The sequence below is a fragment of the Eubalaena glacialis genome, chromosome 11 (genome assembly GCF_028564815.1).
Source record: "Eubalaena glacialis isolate mEubGla1 chromosome 11, mEubGla1.1.hap2.+ XY, whole genome shotgun sequence".
Lineage (NCBI taxonomy): Eukaryota > Metazoa > Chordata > Mammalia > Artiodactyla > Balaenidae > Eubalaena > Eubalaena glacialis.
The window spans coordinates 114,248,260-114,270,990 of record NC_083726.1 but is presented as its reverse complement, the minus strand read 5'-3'; the positions used below and the strand labels follow the sequence as shown (position 1 = coordinate 114,270,990).

Below are 22,731 nucleotides of genomic sequence, written 5' to 3'. Positions count from 1 at the left end.
AAAGTGTTGGAAAGGGGACCCCATCCTTGTCTTCCTTCCTTATCATACTCCACAGGCTTGTGTGGTAGGAGGTGGTGATGGAAACCCAAGACTACTGTCATCAATATGGCAAGGTTGAGGCTTGTCAGTGGAGGCCAAAGAACATGGAAGGCAGACCTGGGTTAGAAACCTGGTTCTGCTACTTATGATGTGACCTTGGGCAAATTACATCATCTCCTTGTGGCTCTATTTCTTCATCTGCAAAACAGGCATCCTTGTAATGCCTTTACAAAGTTGCTGTGAGGAATAAATACAGCTGGCACAGCCCCCAGTACAGTGCCTGGCACACAGTAGTTGATGGCAATGGTGGTTGTGTTCTGAGCTGAAACCCTATAGCATGGAGTCCCACAAGAATGCCCAGAAAAATAGCATGGAGCATTCCTAAGTGGAAGAGGTTCTCAATATTTAGCCTTCCTGTCAACCTTCACAAAATTGAAATAATAGGGTTTTTCATCATTCCTCATGGCCTTTCCCAGACCCCCGACTAACTCCCAGGGTCTTTAGGGAGAGGAGTGAAGTTGGACTGGCTCCCACCCCTGTTCTCCACCCACTGGAGAAAGAACACAGTGAAGGGCCTTGGTCTTGGGAGTTACCAAGTCATGGGATCCATGGCCTCTGAGGAATCTGTGTGTGTTCACCCCCTGGTGGGACCCACCACAGTGTGGGGCATGCCCTAGGTGGACGTTTGTCCAGTGCTGGTTGTGTGGATTTGTGCTTTGGGCACAGGGAAAGAAGCTCAAATCTTCAGCCTAGGCTGTCATAGCTGGAAGGACCATCTCTCTCAATCCACAGTCTCTTACGGAACTGGAAGTCCATTGTTCCAGTGCCCAGAGCATCACTCCTCCCCAGACACAGGCTGTGTCCCTTAAGTTTCCAGAATTTGCCAGGCTGACCTCACATCATAAAGCCGGCATCCCTAGCGGGTCCTATTTCAGGCAGCCTGGCGCGAGGACAGGAGTCGTGTGAATGGGATTCACTCTATGACAAGCATAGCTTCTTTTAAGCCCCTTCCCTGAGCTTCTGGAGAGGAATCCTGGTGAACTTAGCTGTCCTGGGCTTCATATCCAGCTGCAGAAACAGATTCCTTGAATGGTAGTCCACTAGCCTGGGGAAACTTAAGGTCACTGCTGACATATGGGAGATGCTAGTCACAAGAGTCTTGCCTGGGTTGGGGCACCCATTTGAGAAGGGAAAAGTAGAATGTGGGTGGCATCAGAATGAGAGGTTCTTAGAAGGCTTTGGTTGCACCCACATGACATTAGGCTGATACACGTACAGGGGCCTAGGCCATCCACGGAGGTTATGCCACGCATGAGAACACAGGGTGTGAGTATGGGAAAGTCTTTGAGAACTTGGGGGAACAAGCAGTTGCTCAGAGGAATACTACATGCACACAGGACCAGAATGATCAGTGTTGAAACTCAGCATCCTCAGGGGAGGGTCACTCATGTGAGACACTGGCTTGTGCTCAGTGGAATTCCAGGTACCCACTGAGCAAGCCTGGTCCTGGCACATATAGGACTCCCCTGAGGTTCCAGTGACCACCCAGCCTGTCTATCATCTCTGCTATCAGAGCTGACTTCCTGAAATGCGATGTTTTAACGCCAATCCTCTGCTCAAAACCCAGCAGTGACTTTCCAGTAATGCCGGATACAGCTCATTGTTCCACTCGTGTCCGTAGCTGTGTGGTACTCGAGAGCGTTCATGATCTCACCCCCGTCTCCTTTCCCAGCCTCACCTCCGGGAGTCACCTAGCCACTCTGTCCATGCTGAAACTCTCCCCAAATCCGCCACACACCCTCAGACCACCATGCCTCTCCTGTGACTTCCTCCTGCCTGAAATGCCTCATGCCCCTAACCCTTCCATCCATTCCTTTCTCTGCCTTGTCAACTCTTTCAGGACTCACTCATTGCCCCAGGAAGAGTCCACCCTACAATATGCTCCAATAATTCTTGGCACTTGCCTCTATTTTAGCAATGACCACTTTGTGCCCTAATTATTCATTGATATGTCTCTGTCTTCCACCAGACGGTGCTATGTACACCTTTTTGTCACAGGTGCTTATCACAGTGGGCTGGCTTATAAGTCATGTTTAATAAATGTTAAATGGATGGAGGGATGGGTGGGTGGATGAATGGATGGATGGAGGGAGGGAGGGATGAATGGATGGGTGGATGGATGAATGGATGGGTGGATGGATGGATGGATGGATGGATGGATGGAGGGAGGAGGGGTGGATGGATGGATGGATGGATGGATGGATGGAGGGAGGAGGGGTGAATGGATGGGTGGCTGGAGGGAGGGAGGGATGAATGGATGGGTGGATGGATGGATGGATGGATGGATGGAGTGAGGGAGGGAGGGATGAATGGATGGATGGCGTTTGATCTTTTATACTTTCCCAAGGGCAGAGATACTGCGGTGAGCTTGGTGGTGTACCACCCAGACCCTCCTTCAAGGACTGCTTGCCCAGTTCTGGAGGTGCTGTTGAAGATTGCCTTCAACTGTCAGCTGCCCCCCACCCCAGTTCCTTCAGGAACTGCAGTGAGCTACTGGGCCAAAGTCACATCCTCCCCAGGGCTATCTGCATCCAACAGCTGACAAAGAGGGGACATAAAGGCTCAGCCATATGACCCAACATGGGTTGGATAGGTCACTCTCCCTCCAGAGCCGAGGCTTCTGGTGGACCTCCAACACGGGTTGACTTCTCTCTCTGCCCCATGCCGTGTTCCTGCCCTCCCTTCCATGGTGTTGATCCCAAGCATCCTCTAGTAAGCATCCGGCACCCTGAACTCAGAATCTCCTTCCCTGGGGCACCAGTCAGCGATGGAGACCCAGCTTTTCTTTTTCCTTCCTTTTCCTTGTCAGCCAGGATTAACCTGGTCTCCCTGCCCCCAGACCTGCAAAGCCTTTCTAGGCTCCGGATGCCTTTGACGAAGACTCTGGACTCTCTTCCCAGAAAATGCACGTGATTTCATACACGCCGAGCTTTACCTCCACTTTCAGAGGCTTCACAGACTCCGTGGATCGGGCTGAAAACGCTCTTCTGGAGGGATGATCACGGAGTTTGTCCATATGCTGAGGACTGCACCAAGCGCTGCAGGCAGCTCTGGTCATACAGAGGAAACATGAGGGTTCCGCACACCACAGGGCTTTCAGACACCGGTCACTGTTCCCCTCAATACCGACGGATCCTCGCTCACGGGTAAGAGAGCTTGAGTGGAGGGAGCCCCTGTCCTATGACTCACTAGTCAGGTGATTTCGAGCGAAACATTCAACTTTTCTGCACCTCAGTTTTCTCATTTGCAAAATGAGGGTGTGAATATCTCCTTTCCAAGAGAGTGATGAAGATGAAGTGACCTCCTAGGCTGGTGTGCTGGCCACCGTGGAAAATACGTCCCTCAGAAGGATGAGGGAGAAGGGAGGGCAGCTGTGCAGCCCCTGCCAGGGAGCCGGTCCCGGCATCGGTGTCCTCCCCGGGCTCCCAGGCAGACGCTGCCCGCTGCTAGGAGTTGAGGGGACAGGAGCTACTGCAGAGCCTGTGAGGGCCAGGGAGGGGGGTGCTATGCCTGGGGAGGGGAAGACTTCAGGGGAGGGGGCACCCAGGTCCTGGCACGAAGGCAGAGAAAGGGATGAGGAGGAGCCTGGAGGCCCAGCCCCTGCGGCTTGTTGGTGGGGGTGATGGGCGGGGAGGGAGGGCTGCTTTCCCCTCCCTGCAAAGGCCAGAGCAGCAATTACCGGAGACCCAACCAGGAGTGTTTTGAAGGCTGGAGGACTCCTTGGGCTACAAGATTCCCCCAGAGGGCCTGACCAATTGCACTAAATTATCTCGGTCTCTGCCAGCCTTTCTTAAAGCTCTTCTGGGACAAAGAAACTAGACATTTTCCAGACAAAAGCTAACAAAAAGCCTCACATCTCAAGATTTTTCAGCCTTTACTAAAACACTCCCGTCTCTCCCACTCCTGAATCGATGAAGTGATCTCAGGTGGTCAGAATAAAGGCCAAGCAAGGGGAGCCAAGTGTCCTTGGGTGTCCCAGATGGTACCGGGGAGAGGTTGCAGTGAACAGAGGGCCAGCGTAAGAAAAGTTCACTCGGTGCTGATTCCAAGCACAGGCTAGGAAGTGCCGGCCGCCCTGCACCTTCCCGTTCACACCACACCCAGGGGCACAGCGAATCCTTCCCGCCTCCCTCACCTCCCTGACCCCGCGCCATCCAAGCTGGAAGCCAGGGTTCACGATAGAATGCCCTGGAGGAGGGCGGCTGTGTCTTCACCTCCCTGACCCCGCGCCATCCAAGCTGGAAGCCAGGTTTCACAATAGAATGCCCTGGAGGAGGGCGGCTGTGTCTTCACCTCCCTGACCCCGCGCCATCCAAGCTGGAAGCCAGGGTTCACGATAGAATGCCCTGGAGGAGGGCGGCTGTGTCTTCACCTCCCTGACCCCGCGCCATCCAAGCTGGAAGCCAGGGTTCACGATAGAATGCCCTGGAGGAGGGCGGCTGTGTCTTCCCTGCTGTCTGCTTGCGGAGGCCGCCCTGCCTTCATCGGCTGTGACACATCCCAAGGGCCCCGAGAGAGTGAGTTACTGTCTCTCCCGTCGGCTCCGTGGAGACTCCGGGCTTTGGTTGCACAGCTGCCCCAGAAGGTACTGACTGGGTGGGTTTGTCTGGGGGGGTTTCTTGTTGAAGACATCACAGTCGTCCTCCGGGCCTGTGCCCTCCCCAGACCCAGGCCCACTCACGGTGGGGCCCCAGAGTCCAACGTGGAGACGGCCCCTGCGTAGCCCACTCCTCGGCAGGACGCCAGCAGCAGGGGGGCCTCACCTAGAAGCTTCCTCAGGACGCCTCCCTCACGGACTCACAAGCTGGGCCACACGGACTAACGCCATCTTATTGCCCCTGGAAGCCTAATATTTTTGAGCGTTTGATTTCCTCCCAGTAGACGTGGATCTAGAAGCAAAATCAGGCTCTAAGGACGCCCTCCCCGCTCGCTGCCTGACGCACGGCACACAGCTCACAAGCGCACGCACCTCTGAGCCCCTGAATACACCTCGGGCTTTCTTACCTCCCGTGTCTGCCCACATTCCCATCTCACCCACCCTGAGGATGAAGCTGCGGAAGTATGGCCTGTAATCTGTCCCTGACACACCCCACGGTCACCTCACAGCTGCACTGAATAGTTACAGCCTAGTGAACTCTGGCTTTTAGTCCACGCTTTCCTTTTGTTATGAACTATCTGATATGTGCAAATATGAATAACGTGTATGCGAGGTTCAGAGAAAAATCTTCGCTTACACCCAGCTCAAGAAACAGCCCGTCCATACCCGTGGATTCTTCCTTCTCTCCTCGGAGGAATGCCTGTCCTGGATTTGTGTTTATCATCCCCAGCTTCTCCTTAGGGGCGAATCTCCTCCTTGTCATGTTGCATAAGCGGCATTGGCTGCTGGGCAGGGGCACTGCCAAGTGCGCCTCGTGCTGGGGGGTGCGGCTCGGGAGCTCTCACGGTCTAGCAGAGCCCAGGAAGGGGCAGGAGGCCCTCCCGGGGGACGGTTCCCAGCCCCCAGCTCCAGGCCGGACTGGAAAGATGGCAGGGCTCTGACGCAGCCGGGCTGTGCCCGTTACTGCAGCAAGGAGGGCTTTCGAGTGAGAAAATGGACTTGCTCCCTAAGGAGCCCTGCTTCTGGCCCCGTGTGGCCGGATGGGTAACGATTTCCAAAGGCACCATGGGGACCGTCCGGAGCGATGCAGAAGTGCCTGGAAATAGCCCATGGAAATGCCAGGTGAGGCTGGGAGAGGTGGACTCGGGAGAAGCATCAGCCTGTCAGCCGCTGGCAGCCAGGTCAAGGGTGTGAGTGCCTTTGGGGTCCCTGAGAGGAGGGAGCACATGAGGCAGTGTCGGCCAACTCATAGTTCAGCACAGCACGGTAGAAGTTACAAACGCAGACCCGGCGCCAGGCGGCTGGGCTGTGCCATGCACCTGCGTGTGGCCTTGGGCAAGTCTCCTAACCTCCTTGGGCCTTACTTTCCTCTCTAGGAAAGGATCGCAGTACCAATGTATGTGAGATGCTGTAAGCCCTATATAAGTAGCAACCATCATTTTCCTTTTCAGGATTTCCAACATGTTATTTTGTCAAATAAGAAGATAAAAAGCAAAAGCACCAGCTTCCCTGGTGGTGCAGTGGTTACGAATCCGCCTGCCAATGCAGGGGACACGGGTTCGAGCCCTGGCCTAGGAAGATCCCACATGCCGTGGAGCAACCAACCCTGTGCGCCACAACTACTGAGCCTGCGCTCTAGAGCCCGCGAGCCACAACTACTGAAGCCCACACGCCTAGAGCCCGTGCTCCGCAACAAGAGAAGCCATGACAATGAGAAGCTTGCGCACCACAACGAAGACCCAATGCAGCCAAAAATAAATAAATAAATTTATTTTTTAAAAAAAGCAAAAGCACCTTTCAGTTTCCCTATAAAATTATAAAAGAACATGAAAAGCAGGAAGGATGTGATTTCAGAATAAAGAAGAGCCCTTTACCCTGAACTATCAACTTTCAGGATCTTACTGTCTTGTCTAGAGTTCTTTATACGGAGAAGTATTGGACTTTTCCATAGGGTGTGATTGCTGAAGCTCTGTGTTAGAGGTGATGAGTTAGAGAGATGAACCTTATCAGGAGGTTCTGCGGGCGGGAGGCAGCAGAGTATAACGAATACGACAGTTAGAAGCAGGCAGACGGGGCTTCCCTGGTGGCGCAGTGGTTAAGAATCCGCCTGCCAATGCAGGGGTCACAGGTTCGAGCCCTGGTCCGGGAAGATCCCACATGCCGCGGAGCACCTAAGCCTGTGTGCCACAACTACTGAGCCTGCGCTCTAGAGCCTGCGAGCCACAACTACTGAGCCCACGTGCTGCAACTACTGAAGCCCACGTGCCTACAGCCCGTGCTCCACAACAAGAGAAGCCACTGCAATGAGAAGCCTGCACGCCGCAATTAAGAGTAGCCCAGCTCGATGCAACTAGAGAAAGCCCGTGCACAGCAACGAAGACCCAATGCAGCCCAAAATAAATAAAATAAATTTGTAATAATAATTTAATTTTTAATAATTAATTTATTAAAAAAAAAAAAAAAGAACCAGACAGACGGCTGTGGTTAAAATCCCACCTCTTACTAGCTGTGTGGAGCTGGGCTAGTTCCTTAACTCCTCTGAGCTCGTTTCGTCCTATGTAAGGTGGGGATACCTATGTTGCTGGGAGAGTTAATAAAACAATGACCATAAAGCCTCTGCCACCTATTTGATGCTCGGTAAATGCAGGTTTCCTCCCCTAATCTGGGCCTGTTGTGCTTCCCTGGCTTCTGGGCTCTTGTGCTCTCCCTAGAGAGCAAAGACCTCGTCTGGTCCTTCTTGGATCCCTCCGAGAGCCCTGTGATGGTGGCCCACACAAACCATGTGCGGACAGCCCATCCCAGAGGCGGGGCATGAGACCACGTCTCTCCATTTCCCTCCTCCAGGTCCACCCAAACCAGCCCTACCTCACCCAGCAGAGATGTTTGCTACGTTTCCTTGGTCCTGAGCCATTTTCAGGGAAGGCTATCCTCCCACCTCCTCCCATTCCACCCCACATCAGGGGAAAGGTCTCTGATGGCCTACAGGTGCCTGTGGCAGTCAGGTGTGTGCTTGCCAAAAACCAGGAGTCTTGTGACACTAGAGATGGAAATGGCAGAATCGCCAGCAGGGTAGGACATTGCTCTAGACATCTGTCAGGTTACTATGGAGCAAGATTCCTTGCCTGTTTCTTTATGGTCACCTTCCTTATCTTCACCTTTCCTCCTGGAAGTCCTTCCTAATGTCTAACTTCAATCTTTCATGCTGCAGTAGAAACCACTCCAAGCTCACAGTATCAGAATGGCCAGGCAATTTCACACATGCCTGTGGGTTTCACGGGTCATCTCCAAAAGTGTTTGGGAGGAAGGGCCAGCAATGCAGGAAACAATGGCTTTGGGGAGAAGCTCCAGAGCTCCCAGCGTGGGGAGCCACCCCCTTCCAGGCAGGGCAGGGGTCAGTGCCAGGCCATAAACCTTTCCCTGCGGGGGCTAAGCTGTCTCTTCCTCTTAAGAGGAAGCCAAACTGTCGGCTGGCTAGAAGATGCTCCTGATAAAGTGTCTCTGCCCTTAATCGCATCCTCGCTGCACTGACAGCCCAGTGCTGGGTTAAATAATTTCCTCCCCTGCCCTGACGTCTAGAAAATCTCCTCTCCGGGCCTGTTGGCCCTGCTTGATTGTCATTCATCGGGGCTCTTAGCTTCTTTGATCTCTTCCCCAAATTGGGCCCTCAGTTCTTGAGTCACCCCCCCCCCACCCCGCCCTGCTTCTCTCTCTCGTTCTCTCTCCAGCCAACTCTGTGTGTCACGGGCTAGGCTTGAGTAGAAACATCTGAAAGCGGCCCCCTCTCCCATGCCCATCGCCTGCCGTCCAAAGGAGGGACTGGACCCTCTCCCTGAAGGGCACAGCTCAACGACCCTGAGCAAGATGCAGGGTAGTGGGTCCCCTCCTGCTTGCCATACTAGGGGCTCCTGCTGGGACCCCATCCCCAGAAGGAGTCGGCCCACTCTTTCTAAGTATTTCTCAGTCACACCCGAGTTTCTAGACCCCTTCTCCTGGGACTCCTAGATCTTAACTGATTTCTCCCTCTCTGCTCTTGAAAAATCCAGCTAGCATTTATTGAGTGCCTACTATATACCAGACACCTTTGCACACGTCATGTTGTTGAATCCCCCCAACCACCCTAAGAGCTAAGTGCTACTGTTGTCCCCATTGGACAGAAAAGAACATCGCGGATTCGAAAGCTTCAGTAATTGCACCAAGGTCACAGAGTTTGTAAGTGGCCAAGCCAGGACGTGAACCTGGATTTGAGTTACTCTGTCTGTGCTCTCAGCTGCTCCACATCCTCGTGCTTCCTTGAAGTCTTCCTGAGCTCACCTTCCAGCCCAGGGCACTCCTATCCCACCTCCTCACCCTCCTCCTTTCCGACCTAGAAGGGAATCCACAAGAATCTGGTGCTCATCTCTCTGCCCTCAGAGAAGAAAGGGAATTCTTTGTATTCCCTTGTATTGTAGAGTTCTTCATTGGTCAGTAATTAAGAGTCTCCTGTTTACCAGAGTCATTTCTTATTACGAATTAGTAAATTCATACTAATATGATACATCAGTCTCTCATGAATTTGTTTCTGGTGAGTCAGTCCCCCTGGAATCCAAGAACCACAGGGACGCCTAATGGATTCTCCAAACCTGCAAGACTGCAGCCTAGACTTAGAACCCAGTGCCCACACCAGTTCCCGCCAGCCTGCGGTGGGTGGCGGGCCCAGGCCTGACCCGTCAAACAGTAACAAGAAAGAGGCGCCCCGCCGCTCCTCTGTCTGTACGGGCTCTGTCTTCACCTCCAGAACCTGAGCAAGTTGCTGCCCTTCCCTGAGCATTTCCTCGGCTGAAAACTGGACACAGGGATTCTCGCCCTCGTGCCTTTGAAGGTTTGTGGGGAGGACCGGTGGAGTGGAGGGTGGGAAGGAGCCTGTCACCTGGCAGACGCTGCACACAGTTAGCTGAGGCTGAGGCTGGCTTGCCACCGAACGCTCCCTCCTTCCCAGGGGCCCAGCCCAGCTCCCAGGCCGCACCCTGGGGAGGCGACGGGGACAGAAACGAGACAGGTGGTCATGCGAGGGCTGTGGGGTCATGCTTGTGAGGTGAGGCTGGTCTCCTTTAAAACCGCCTTTTGTGTTTTCACAGTAAGTGAAATGGAGAAAGAAACCCCGTGGCCAGCCATCCTCCCAGCGCTCCTCTGACTCAGGTTCCAGGGCTTCCTCCCCACGAGCCTCCGCCCAGGCGCTCCTGTTCAGGTCACACCACTTTGCTTTATCCTGCTTTGCAAATGCTCCTGGTCCCTTGGCCGGATGTGGATGCCTCCTCCGGCCAAGGCAGCTCCTTGCCTTCCTATAGGATCACTCTGGGGGGCCTCGGGGATTAGACCGGTCACCCCCTGTGTGATAGCTGAGGACACTGAGGCCTGGAGCAGTTGGGGGGGGGGCGGGCACCAGCGCTGTCGGGTGGCCTGAGCCCACCCTGTTCTGCATGACACCAGCATCAGCAGCGGGAGACCTGGGGTGAGGCACTTCCTCTCCTGGGTCTCCTGTCTGGGCAGTAAAGGGCCAAGGCTTCCTGGTTCTCTGCCGCCTTGACGGCCTGTGGTTCCAAGTCCACGGACCCCTTCTCTGTGCTCCGCCACACTTCTCCCGGCTCCAGACAGAAAAACACGTCTTCCTTCGCCAACAGCTGTCTTTCCTGTTTTGTTTTGTTTTTTAATCGTCACAAAAGTAATCTCTAAAAATCTCCTTTCTTAAACCATTCCAATGCCTCTCAAAGGCAGTAAATTCTTGAAGAATGCCTGATCTCATGCAATCCCTCCTGCTATAGACTAAGATTATTTCCTCATTTGGGGTCTGAGGAAACGCATTTAAAACTCTTTCTGTTTCCATCCATCAGAAACGCTTATTGGAATTATGTCATTTTCATAGTTGTGTTATCGGTTACAAGATAAATGAACAGGTAAAGGTGACCTTTCAGAGGAGAAAACAAGACAGCTCAGGAAACAGTGAGGTTAGAAGAATCTCTAGGCCTGCAAAGAGAGGCCACACTTTCTGGGAATGAAAAAAGAATATCCAAAAGATTCAAACAAGAAGTTTTCAGCAAATGGAACAAGAATTTGTTTCCCCCCCAAACTGGACAAAACTCTGCATTAATAAATGCCCATCCTTGTGGTAGCTTTCACTTTGTTATTCTGGAAGTATTATCTTAGTTATGTTTATTTCTCTCTCTCTCTTTTTTTTTTTTTTTTTTTTGGCCATGCCACGCGGCTTGTGGGATCTCAGTTCCCCGACCAGGGACTGCACCCGGGCCACGGCAGTGAGAGCCCAGAATCCTAACCACTAAACCACCAGGGAGCTCCCATGTTTATTTCTTTAAATAATAAAGCCTAGAGCTTTTCTCCTCTAAAAATGCTCTCTTGGTCATTTCTCTGTTCAGTCTGGTTGTGCTAACGTGTTTACCTAAGGCTGCCTGAGTCTCCTGCTGGGAGCGGGGTGGCAGGGAAAGGCCCCGACTTCTCGGTCCCTGGACCACGAGCCAGGTTCTCCGGGAGGGGCTGTGCAGGGTGGTGGCCACACTTCACTTCCTGCGCCAGCGAACCCCTCCCTTCTTTTGTCTACAGTGATAGAAGCCGTAACAGATGCGGTTCAAGTCCCAGCTGTGCCATTTTCCAGGTTTACGGCCCGTGGACGTCATTCATCACCTCTGAGCCTCAGCTTCCTTGTGTGTAACATGGAGTAACAACATTTTATGAGTTTTCAGTGAGAATTAAATAATACCCGTATCTATTGCACACAGCAAGAGCTCAGCACATGACAGCTAGCATTCTCCTTCCCTTTCGTGGGTGCAGGGACACATAATAGAAACACCGAGGGAGGAGGGATTCTCTAACCTGCTCCAAACACGCTGCTGACAGGAAGCGGGCTGTCTGGAGGCAGGCCCAGCCTGGGCTGGCTCACATGGCGGCCCAGGCACCGCCCCCTGGGCAGGTGCGTTTCCTGAGTACCTCTGGTGACCACCTAGGTCCTGGGAGAGACCATCTCAGAGGATGGCCAGGCCTGGGAGGAAAGCACACAGGAGATTGTTCCAGACATGAGTCCCACGTCCCACAGAGCAGAACGGCAGACAGCAGCTCAGGACAGAGCTTTCCTGCTGCCCGTTGAGTTAGGGGGACGTCCCCACCCAGACAGCATCTGTTTTGTCTTTTGTGTCTCCAGGGTCTGGCAGGGAAGACACAGGTGGGGCAAAGAGCACAGAGGGGTAAAGTGACAGGGGACAGACTTCCCTAGCTCCAGGACCAAATTCCTCTGCCACCTCCGTTGAGGTCACACTCTGGTATGGAGCCAGCCAAGCTGGACTCTGCTGTGACGACATGGGGACCCTCAGAGGACAGGGAGCACATCTGCTCACAAAGCCCAAAGAAGGAGGAGCAGCCTCTCCCCACGTCCGCTGCTCTGCACTGAAGGCAGGTTGCCGCGCCCACCATGGACGGTGGTCCTCAACCCCCAGGGCTCTCTCCTGGGCTCCACTCCAGGGCAGCGCACCCTGGGGGTCTTCACAGCCCTGGCTCAGGGTGCAGGACCCCAACCCCTGCAAAGACCTCTGGAAACGAATCTCCGGTCTCCTCGGAGACCGGACAGCTCCCCCCTGGCCTTTCTGCTGCCCGTGGTCCTCCTGGCGTGAAGATGCAAGGACCCCAGAGATTGGGGGCCCGGCAGGCCGGGTGGGCCTGCTTCCACCCCTGCCCTGCCTCCACCCAGGGCCACGAGGGAAGCTGAGGCCTTTCTCTGCTTCTCTGGGGAAGAGCATGCAGTTCTGCAGCCCCAGAATGACCCTCCCCACTTCCACGGGGGGTGGGGCAGGGTTCCCAGCAGCCTTGGAGCCTGGATGCGACTAATGCAGCCGGCACAGGACTCAGTGGCCCCGGAGCCCAGCTGTTTGAAGCCTAAACTGTATCGATTTGAGAATTTAATTGCTCTGTGATCCCTGAGTAAACTCTGGCTGGTCCATTGATCAGGCCTCAGGCCGCTGGGGAGAATCAAGATGGGGTGGATACTGACGCAGGGCTCTCCCTGCAACACTGCTCCTGGCTGGGTGTCCCCTCCTCAGGGGTCCCAAGCAGGGCCCCCCGCCTGGCTGGTTGGTAGGTGATGGGGGCAGGGGCACCAGGAGGGAGTGGTCAGGGCGGCAGGCTCTCCTTGGCTGCGGTGCCCTGCGTGGGAAGGGCAGGCTACAAAATCGTGTTTTCTTTCCTGAGGGGAAAATGTAAAACCCAGCCTAGAAAAATAAACCCTGGCAGGTTGCACACTAATATATTAACAGCGGTTCATTCTATATGACTGCCTTACATTTTTATTTTCTTCTTTATACTTCTGCATTTTCCACATTTCCAACAACTAGCAAGTATAACTTATAATCAGAGAAAATAGATGTTATTTAGGATCAAATGGAACGGCTGGAAGGATTCCTCCTATGCTCCTAAAGAAAATCCTAGCGGCAGCTCCGTGGAAAGCGGCTGCGTGTCGGAGTTCGGCCTGGGCTGACTTTCCGGCTCCAAAACTAGTTGGCAGGGGTCCCTCTGTCAAGACCCCAAACTTCTCTCCACCCCCCAGTCCTTATCTGCAAATGGCCATAGCGCTGTCACACGGAATGAAGCGAGATCAAGTACTGAGGGCTTAGTGCCACGCCCCTGGCATGGTCCGTAATATTAGTGCCTCTTCCATCCTAGCGGAAGGACCCAACACGCAGCGTGCCCCCCAGACCCTCCCCCTCCCCAGGGCTGGGGGTGGCTCTGTTTCCTGCCCAGTGGCCACCCTCCTGACCCCTCCTCCCCCGCCACCTCCTGGCATTACTCTAACAGAAGCCAGTCTTCCTCCGCTCGGGCCCCGCTGCCACCCACGGGGACAAATGGGCCACTATTTCTCTAGATGCAGGACGCAGCGGCCAGCTCCAGGGTCACTGTTCCCTACGTCACTGAGAGCCCCAGAGGGAGGAGAGCCCGTGGATGGAAAGCAGGGCTGTGATTACTGGCCTATTCAGTCGCCCGGAATAAAGCTCTGTCATTAGTGGCAGCGGGGGGGGGGTGGGGGGGTGGGGAGGTGGGAGGCATGCACTCCACTCACGGTCCCTGGAGGCTGCTCCCACCCGAGGGCCTGTCACCTGGGAAGCATGGGTTGTGTGCTCGGGGCGATGCACGGGTGGTCCAGCCTCAGAGACCTTGCCAACCCCATAACCACGCCACTGCACCCCGTCCCTTGGCCACTGTGCCCATCCCTCGGCCTCCCAGTCTTCCCACTTCTGGCAGCATCGCTCCCCCCAGGCTCCGTGTCCCAAGACAGAGTTTCTCCTGACCCCATCCCCCAGGGCTGCCCTTTGGGTAGCTGGGGAAGGCCGTCCTAGCCCCTCCCACACACACACCCAGGACTGAGGCTTTGGGAGGGGCAAGGGTCTCTCCTGGACCCCCGGGTCTCCCCTGGGCCGAGGGTTTCCCTCAGGCTGCAGCAGCTCGTCTTTGTGCGTCTGATCAGAGGCGCTAGGGATGATGGGCCGCCACCCGCCGGGGATGAGGCCAGCGGCTCAGGAAGGGGACTCTTGCTCAGCCCCACAGCTTGGGTGGGGACAGGGAGGGCGTGGCACCTCAGGCTCTGCTGACCTGGGTCACTGTCGGCCAGCTGCAGAGGAGCGAGGTGGCCAGCCCTGCGCTCACACACCAAAGACCCTGACCCTGAGCTCTGACTGATGGTGTGGAGCCCTTACTGGGCCCCCTGTAGAGACCACCTGGCTTATCCCTGGAAACCCCAGAGGAGGCCATCTCGGCCGGAGCCCTGCTGAGCCGGTGGGAACCCAGGCTTGTCTCAGAGCCCAGCCCAGGGTCTCCGCGCGTGGCCCTGAGGTCCTGGTGACCCAGCACCGTGTGCTCTCACAGCACACAAGGCCTCTGACCTCGGCACCTCCTTACAGTAACTCGGGGCGTGGTGGGGGGAGGGATTGGGTATGCTCTCTGGGGGCGGGACACCTGGTCACAGGGAAGGGAGGGGCTGGGAAGGTCACGGACAAGGCTGGGAACAGGGATGTTGGGCACAACATCCCTCCCACCATTCCCTCCCCAGAGTCCTGCCTCTCCCAACCCGCTCGGACTCCCTTTGAGGGAAAACAAGCAGTAACACCTTTCGGGGGAGGTTTTCCATCCCCAAGCCCACCAGCTACCATCTCTGACGACTGCCCAGTTACTTCCCAAGGAATGAAGGGATCACGGAATCACTGAGGCTTAAACCTGGAGGTGGCCCTTAGTGCAGCAGGTCTGGGCCAGGGTGCTCGCGGCTCTGGACCTCCTGCTGCCCTCCCGTGAGACGGGTCCTAAAGCCCGTCCAGGCTCTGAGCAGCCCAGAAGCCTCGGTGAGATGGGAAGTCGTGCTGCTCCCTACATAGACCAGCCCCTTCATCGTACAGATGGGGAAAGTGGGGTCCAGGGGAATCCAGGAACTTGCCCAAGTTCATTCCAACAAGAGGAGACTGCAGAGGGGGTACGTTTCAGGCTGGAATCCGAGTATCCTGACCCTCAGGGAAGTAAAGAACAAGCAAAGAAAAGAGAAATGCACTGAACTGAGATGGAAAACTTGAGGGAAAGAGGAGAGAACAAAGTGTGACCAGTACAGAGGGGGCAGCTCCAGGTCGAGACGGGGGGAGAGGACGCTGATGCGGGGGAGGAGGAGAGGTGGAGGGTCAGAGGGGGTGGATGATGGAGGGGAGGGGAAGAACGAAAGCGATGGAGAGAGCCTGCGGGGAAAAGAGAGGGTGGGCGAATGACGCAGAACAGGGCAGGGAGGAGAACCTGGGGCAGGACTCCAGACCTGACTTCTCAGTGGGCCCCCTCCCTACCCAGGTGGTAGGCAAACCCAGCGGAGCATGACAAACCTTCAAATCAAAGTTACCTTGGCTCCTTTGTGGAAGGAGAAAGATTAAAGAGAAAAATGCAAATCTTGGATATGAGAGGCAGGATGGGTACTATTATTGATGGGGCACCTTCGGGTGCCAGACAACCCACCACGTGAGACATATAGATATAATCAAGCTAATTTCCCCTGACGTTTAAAAAGGTAAATTTTTTACAGGCTGCTTAGTGGGAAGGAGCATAGGTTTGGGATTAGCACAGCAGGGTATCATGACCTAAAAATTGGGAATTGCTCGTCTGGGGTCCAGAGGAAGGACGGAGAGATGGAACTATGAGGGAGGAGGTAAAAACAAACAAAAAAACCACGCGACTTGGGAGGAAGAGGCCGAGTAGGGTCCTGGTGTGCGCTCTGCTTGGAGGGGGAAGGACAGTGGGGGTGGGGAAGGGAGGACCGTCCGGCAATTATTCCCACCTTTGGGAGGCCAGGTCGGAGCAGGCGGGCTTCTGCTCGGCGTCGGCGGCTGGGCAGCAGAACTGGTGCAGCACGGTCTCATTCCTGAGGGCAGAGCAGAGGAAGAAGGTCAGTGCCCTCTGACCCCAAGGCGCTCCTGCCCCAACACCTTGCCCCTGGGTAACACCAAGGTCCCAAACACTACCCAGGGGAGGCCGTGCGGACTGAGTCAGTGCAAACACTGCCTCCTGTTTGCAGCCCCCTGACCTCTTCTGCTTCTGCGCCCCGATCCCTGTAGTAGGCTCCTCCATGTGACGTAACATTTACTTGGCTGTATCTTTTGTCATTATCACGGTTAGCCCTCTATAACCCTTTCCCCCACTAAGGTCCCCCACTAAGACCAGAGAGGCAGAACTAGGTCTATTTATCCAAGATGCAGAATTACATGCAGTGAACATTTTTAAGCTAATCATATGCAAAGATGCAAAGCACTCATAGAGGCTTTAGAGTTGCCGGCTTGATGAGAGATTTGTCTGATGTGCATGAAAAAGCCGACTGGAAGGTGGAGATCCGGGTTCTGGGGCCACCGCTACAGGTGGCTCGGGTTGCGATACCTGGTTCACCTTTCCTGGGTTTCAGCTTATTTACTAATGAACCACAGGAGTGGTTCCCAGCCCCAGCTGCTTACTAATCTCTCCAGGAGATTTTTTAAACTACGGATTCACTTGGGCTGGCCTGGGTCAGGGGCAGCAGGACATTTTATAAGCTCCCAGGTGATTTTCTAAGGGCAGCCAGAATTGAGAGCCATTCGACTACACAATTTCCAAGGTCCTTCCGTTGTTACGAGGCTGGGATTCTAATACCTGTCTTGAGCCACCTTGAGACTTAACACTGAAATTATTTTTGTTGTTGTTGTTTTGTTTTTGTTTTTTTGGCTGTGCTGTGCGACTTGTGGAATCTTAGTTCCCCAACCAGGGATTGAACCCGGGCCCTGGCAGTGAGAGCACCGAGTCCTAACCACTGGACCGCCAGGGAACTCCCCTGAAATTACTTTTGGATAAAGTTATGCTGACCTCCTGCCTTCTCCCCTTTGGCAAGCAGTCACCATCATGGAGTCAGAGAAAGTCAGACCCGAAAGGGCTCTGTTCTGATCAACCTCCCAGGGCTGGGAGCCGCTCCCCTGAGCAGCATTGAGGCAGGCTCCACGTGGTCCTCCCAGGTCCCCAGACGTGGCTGTGTTGGCACGTGCAATGGGAGACATAAGCCTGGATGTCTCCAAGTCCTTCCGCACCTCAGGCTCGGGCTGGCAGTGTATTGGGGGGTCGCAGTCTCTTTTGGGGTTCCTACTGATGGGGTCCCTCAGGACAGTCCAGCTGGGAGGAAGAGTTTGCCTTCAGCCCCTCCCCCGTTTCCTCTCTATCCACCTCCTGCCCATGGGCCTTCTCAGCCTGGGCCAGGGGCTTCCCAATAGACACCCCCCTCGGTGCCTCCTTCTGGGATTAATTTCATGCTACCCACCTCCGACCACCCTGGCCCCCTGCCCTGCCCAAGGTCACCATCCAAGTGCCTGATCTGGGCAGGTCTTAGCTTAAGTCAGCCCCAGACTTCCCTTCCCTCCACCTCAGAGGAGAACCCACACAGAGGAACCCCAAGAATTCATTCCCGTTAGAGATAAAATTGGAAGAAAAAAGTGGAGAAGTGATGGGAAGGCACGTCACCTCTGTGGTATCCTTCCCCCAAACCTATAACCCAGTCCAAACGTGGGAGAGCGTCAGACAAACCCAAATCGAGGACATTCTACAAAATATCTGACCAGTCCTCCTCAAAACTGTCAAGGTCTTGAAATCCACAAAGAGACAGAAACTGTCACAGACCAGAGAAAACTAAGACGTGATAACTAACTGCCATGTGGTGCCCTTGGTGGGATCCTGGGACAGAAAGAGGATATTAGTGGAAAAGCTAGTAAAGTACAAATAAGGGCTAGAGATAGATAGATAGATAGAGATAGATGGATGGATGGATAGATAGATAGATAAATATAGACAGATGGATGGACGGATAGATATAGATAGATGGATGGATGGATAGATAGACGGATAAACAGACAGATGATAGATGACAAAACCGGGGCAGCAAAATACTAATAATCGTATTTCAGCACTTTATAGTGTTTACTATGTGGCACGTACTGTTCTAAGCACTTTCCATGTGTTAATTTGTTAAAACTCACAAAACAGCATCCAACAAACCTTCTTCCTCAGTCTCCAAATGAGGAAGCAGAGGCCCAGGGAGTCTGTGAACCACAGATGAACTCTCACGCGTTCAACACATGCCTCGTTTCTCATGACAACTCGTTATGGTCTGTGTTATCATCCTCTTTTATACAAATGAGAAAACCAACGCTCAGAGGATGTAAGTGACTTGCCCAAGGTCACACAGCTAGTTAGCAGGAGAGCCTAAAGCCCAGGCAGGCAGGTCTCAAGGATTGTGCCCATTACTCTACTTTGTAAGGTTCATGGCCAGTGGACACTCACGCCCAGGCCCCATGCCCTGGACGGGAGTCCCCGGTGCTCAGCCCGGTGCCGGGTACACCCTGCTGGTGCTCAGTGCGTGAGCGTGCAAAGGAGCATCCCACGCCTCAGGGAGTCCACCCGCAGAGAGGGCATACACGTCAACCAACGATGGAGTTCCTGCTTGGTTGAAGCCGGAACTTTTTCCAGCCGTAATGAGAACATGGGCCGGGGGATCGTCGCCTGGTTTGTCCATCGCTGCCCAAGTCCGAGGCTTGTCCTGCCACCGCGCTTGAGCTGATCCCTGAATCCCTGGCCTGCAGGTCACAGCCCCTCCTCTCTGCCTCCCTCTCTTCCCACCTTCCCTGGGAGCACTGCCCCCATACCAGAGGCACCAGACCACTGGGCACCAGAGGCTGAGAAGGGAAGTGGGGGACAGAAGGGACGAGACAGCGTCCCCGGGGCGGCACCACCCATCACAGCCTGTCCACAGAACCCAGGACAGCTGGCCTGAGGCCTTGCCCCCAACCCAGCCCCGATAAGGTGCTGGGATCTGTGCTGGGTTCATCAGCTCTCCACAAGCGGATCACAACCCCTGTGTAGGTTCGTCAGGTCCTTTATCTCCCGAAGCCTCAGTTTTCTCACCAGTAAAACTAGGATAATAGTAAATCCTTCACTTGGCAGGGTTTTTAGGGGAGCAGATACAACAGTGAATGTACAAGCACATCATAAAGGTAAGGGTCATACGAGCGAACGTTTTATTCATTCACTTTTCTGACCCAGCCTTTAATTTCATCAGCTCAAATGACAGAAAGGAAGGAAGAATTCTTCTTCCACTGAGGGCGCTCTCTGCATGCCTGAAGTCAGCCAGTGCTGCATTTTGTGAGCACCAGGGGGCAGAAAACGTCCCCTCCACGTAGCGAGAACCTGCTGCTCTCAGACCTGCTTCTCAGACCTCAGCCCTTGGCACCTAATTCATCAAACAGGGCAGATGGCAACCTGCAACGTCCCTGCATCCCCATTTCATTGTGGTGGAAACTGAGGCTCAGCAGGTGGACCAAACCCCGAAGATGCGGGGCATTTAGGTGGAGGACCTAGGAGGCAGGCCTGTGTCCCCTTGCTGCTGGGGAAGTAAAGAGAGGAGGAAAGCCTGTGCTCACAGGCCTGAGTGCAACCGCTGCGTTTTGGGGTGAGGGGGACCCTTCAAGGTGCACCAGGAACGTGAGCCAGACCTTGGAATCCTACAGCCCCCAACCCGGCCCAGAGCAGGAGCCCGGGAGGGGCCTTCCCGGAGCTGCCACGCTGCATCATTCACCTCGCGGTCTGTGCAGTTCGCAGCCCAAGGCGGTGGCCCTCGGAGATCTGGAACAGAGAGGCCCCAGTAAGTTGGCAATGGAAGGGGGCCCCTCTGAAAAAAAGAACACAACCCATTCTCAGTCCTGGGCCCTTGGAATTCCAAAGGAGGAGGTGTATGGTATCCAGGCTGAAAGCTTATTTCTCGGGTTCGTAATCCCAGGGCCCCTGACTTTAGGCAGAACTCAGTCCTCCCTGGCTTTAGTGATCCCAGGTGCCCCAAGTTGATGAGTGCTGATGGGGTGGCTGGATTGTGGGTGGATGTGGTGAGCCTAGAGCGGGGCAGTCCGGACCCAGAATGAGGGTTTCAGTGTGTGGCTTATCCCTGGTCTTGCTGCCAGGCTGGGCTGGGAAGGAGCATGGAGTTCTCAGGGGATGAGAGGAGCAGGCCATTGGGGCATTTCAGGGCATCACCCAAGCAAGATGGGGGTTAAGGATCTTCCAAGGAGTCAGTGTGGGCCTGAAGGAAGAGGAGAAGCTGGGGTTCATCTGGAAGAGGACCCCATTTCTTACTCTGAAAGAGCCAGGAAGCGGAGAAGAGAGGGGTGGTGCTGCCTGGGGAAGGGCAGAGACCTCAGAGGCCAGCTGGCTGGAGGGAGAAGAAGCACCGAGAGCTGCCGGGAGCTAATGAGGTTGTAGCCAGGCCAGGCTCCGAGCCACGGGAGGCTGTGCACCTACAGTTTCCCACGTCTCTATTTAGTTTGAGATTCAGGATTCCACTGCTTGGCCATCAACACAGCTGAGTAGTTGAGAGGAACTGATGAGGCATGCGGTGATGCAGTGGGTGAAGTGGCGGAGGATGGAGGAGGGGACGCCCAGCAGGAGAACTGAGGAGGAAAAGCCAGGATCCCAGTGGGACAGCTTTGAAGGAGGACCCCCTCCCCTTCACCAAGCTGAAGACAGCAGCTCTAACCCCCAGCCTCTGGAAGGAGACAGCCAGGGAACCTCTCCGACAGAGCAGTCTTGAGCTTCAGGAAAAGGGAGAAATCATAAAATCATTCCCAGCACCGTCCTCGCCCCGACCCGTCCTGGTGCCACCGTCACCAGTGTCGGTAGAGCCTGGAGACTGGGCTCCTCCCACCTCCCCCTTTTCTTAACTTTATCACCTCCTCCAGGAAGCCTTCTCTATCTAAACATGGTAATAGGAGGAAAAGATGACCTTATTTTCTCAGAAGTCACTCCTATTCGTGGGGGGGTGGGAGAGGCTGAATAGTCACAACTCTGAGAAACAAGAACAAGTTACAGGACGTACACTGTGTGCTTTCAAGACTTAAAATAAAGCTGCCCAAATTAAGAGAATCTGATGTTGGCATAAGGAGAGACATACAGATTGATTGAACCAAACAGAGAGGCTAGAAATAGATTCAAACATCAGTTCATTCTTGGTAAATTGATTTGTGGTAAAAGTACCAAGATAATTCAATGAGGGATACTAATTTTTTTAACAGATGGTGCTGAAACAATTGAATATCCATATGCAAAAAATGGACTTCAATTCATAACTTGCACCATATATAAAAATTAATACAAAATAGATCATAGACCTAAAATAACAGATGAAAGTATAAAACTTCTCAAAGAAAACATAGGAGAAAATCTGTGACTTAGAGGACACAGAGATTTCCTAGATATGACACAAAAAGCACAAACCATAAAAGAAAAAAATGGATGAATTAGACTTCATCAAAATAAAAAGAGGGCTTCCCTGGTGGCGCAGTGGTTGAGAATCTGCCTGCCAATGCAGGGGACACGGGTTCGAGCCCTGGTCTGGGAAGATCCCACATGCCGCGGAGAAACTAGGCCCGTGAGCCACAACTACTGAGCCTGCGCGTCTGGAGCCTGTGCTCCACAACAAGAGAGGCCGCGATAGTGAGAGGCCCGCGCACCGCGATGAAGAGTGGCCCCCGCTTGCCACAACTGGAGAAAGCCTTCACACAGGAACTAAGACCCAACACAGCCATAAATAAATAAATAAATAAATAAGGAACCTAAAACAGTCAAACCCACAGAATCAGAGAACAGAATGGTGGTTACCAGGGATGGGGGAGGGGAGAGGGAAATGGGAAATTGCTAGTCAACAGGCATAAAGTTCCAATCACGCAAGATGAATACGTCCTAGAGACCTGCTGTACAACACTGTGCCTACAGTTACATTGTACACCCAAAAATCTGTTGAGGGTGGATCTTGTATTAAGTGTTCGTACCACGATAAAATAAAATACAGTAAAAAAGTTAAACATCCGGGACTTCCTTGGTGGCGCAGTGGTTAAGAATCTGCCTGCCAATGCAGGGGCCACAGGTTCAATCCCTGGTCCAGGAAGACCCCACATGTCGCGGAGCAACTAAGCCCATGTGTCACAACTGCTGAGCCTACGAGCCACAACTACTGAAGCCTGTGTGCCTAGAGCCCATGCTCTGCAACAAGAGAAGCCACCACAATGAGAAGCCCGCACACCGCAACGAAGAGTAGCCCCCGCTCGCCGCAACTAAAGAAAGCCTGTGCCCAGCAATGAAGCCAAAAATAATAAATAAAATTAAAAAAAAAAAAAGTTATACATCCATGTAAGTGTTTGGGTTTGAATATTCATTTCTTGAGTTGTGTGACTAAAATTAGTGGTTCCCAGGACTTCCCTGGTGGTCCAGTGGTTAAGACTACTTGCTTCCAATGCAGGGGGCGTGGGTTCGATCCCTGGTCAGTGAACTGGGATCCCACATGCCATGAAGTGCGGCCAAAAAAAAAAGAGTGGTTCCCACTTTGTGAGCGTCTGTGCCCGGCCAGAGGAGTAGGAGTGGGATGGAGTTGGCCCAGAGTTAATTCAAGGAGGGCACAAATATATATGCACACCAAGCATTGTCAGTAA

At 53.9% G+C, this 22,731-nt stretch overlaps 1 protein-coding gene across 1 annotated transcript in view; it reads right to left on the bottom strand.

Moving 5' to 3' along the window:
- The window catches only part of IQSEC3 (IQ motif and Sec7 domain ArfGEF 3), a 98,387-nt gene that overhangs the window by 51,391 nt on the left and 24,265 nt on the right, over positions 1-22,731 (bottom strand). The window contains exon 2 of the mRNA XM_061204937.1: positions 16,029-16,112. Coding sequence (XP_061060920.1) covers positions 16,029-16,112 — 84 coding nt within the window. The remainder of the gene's footprint in view (positions 1-16,028; positions 16,113-22,731) is intronic.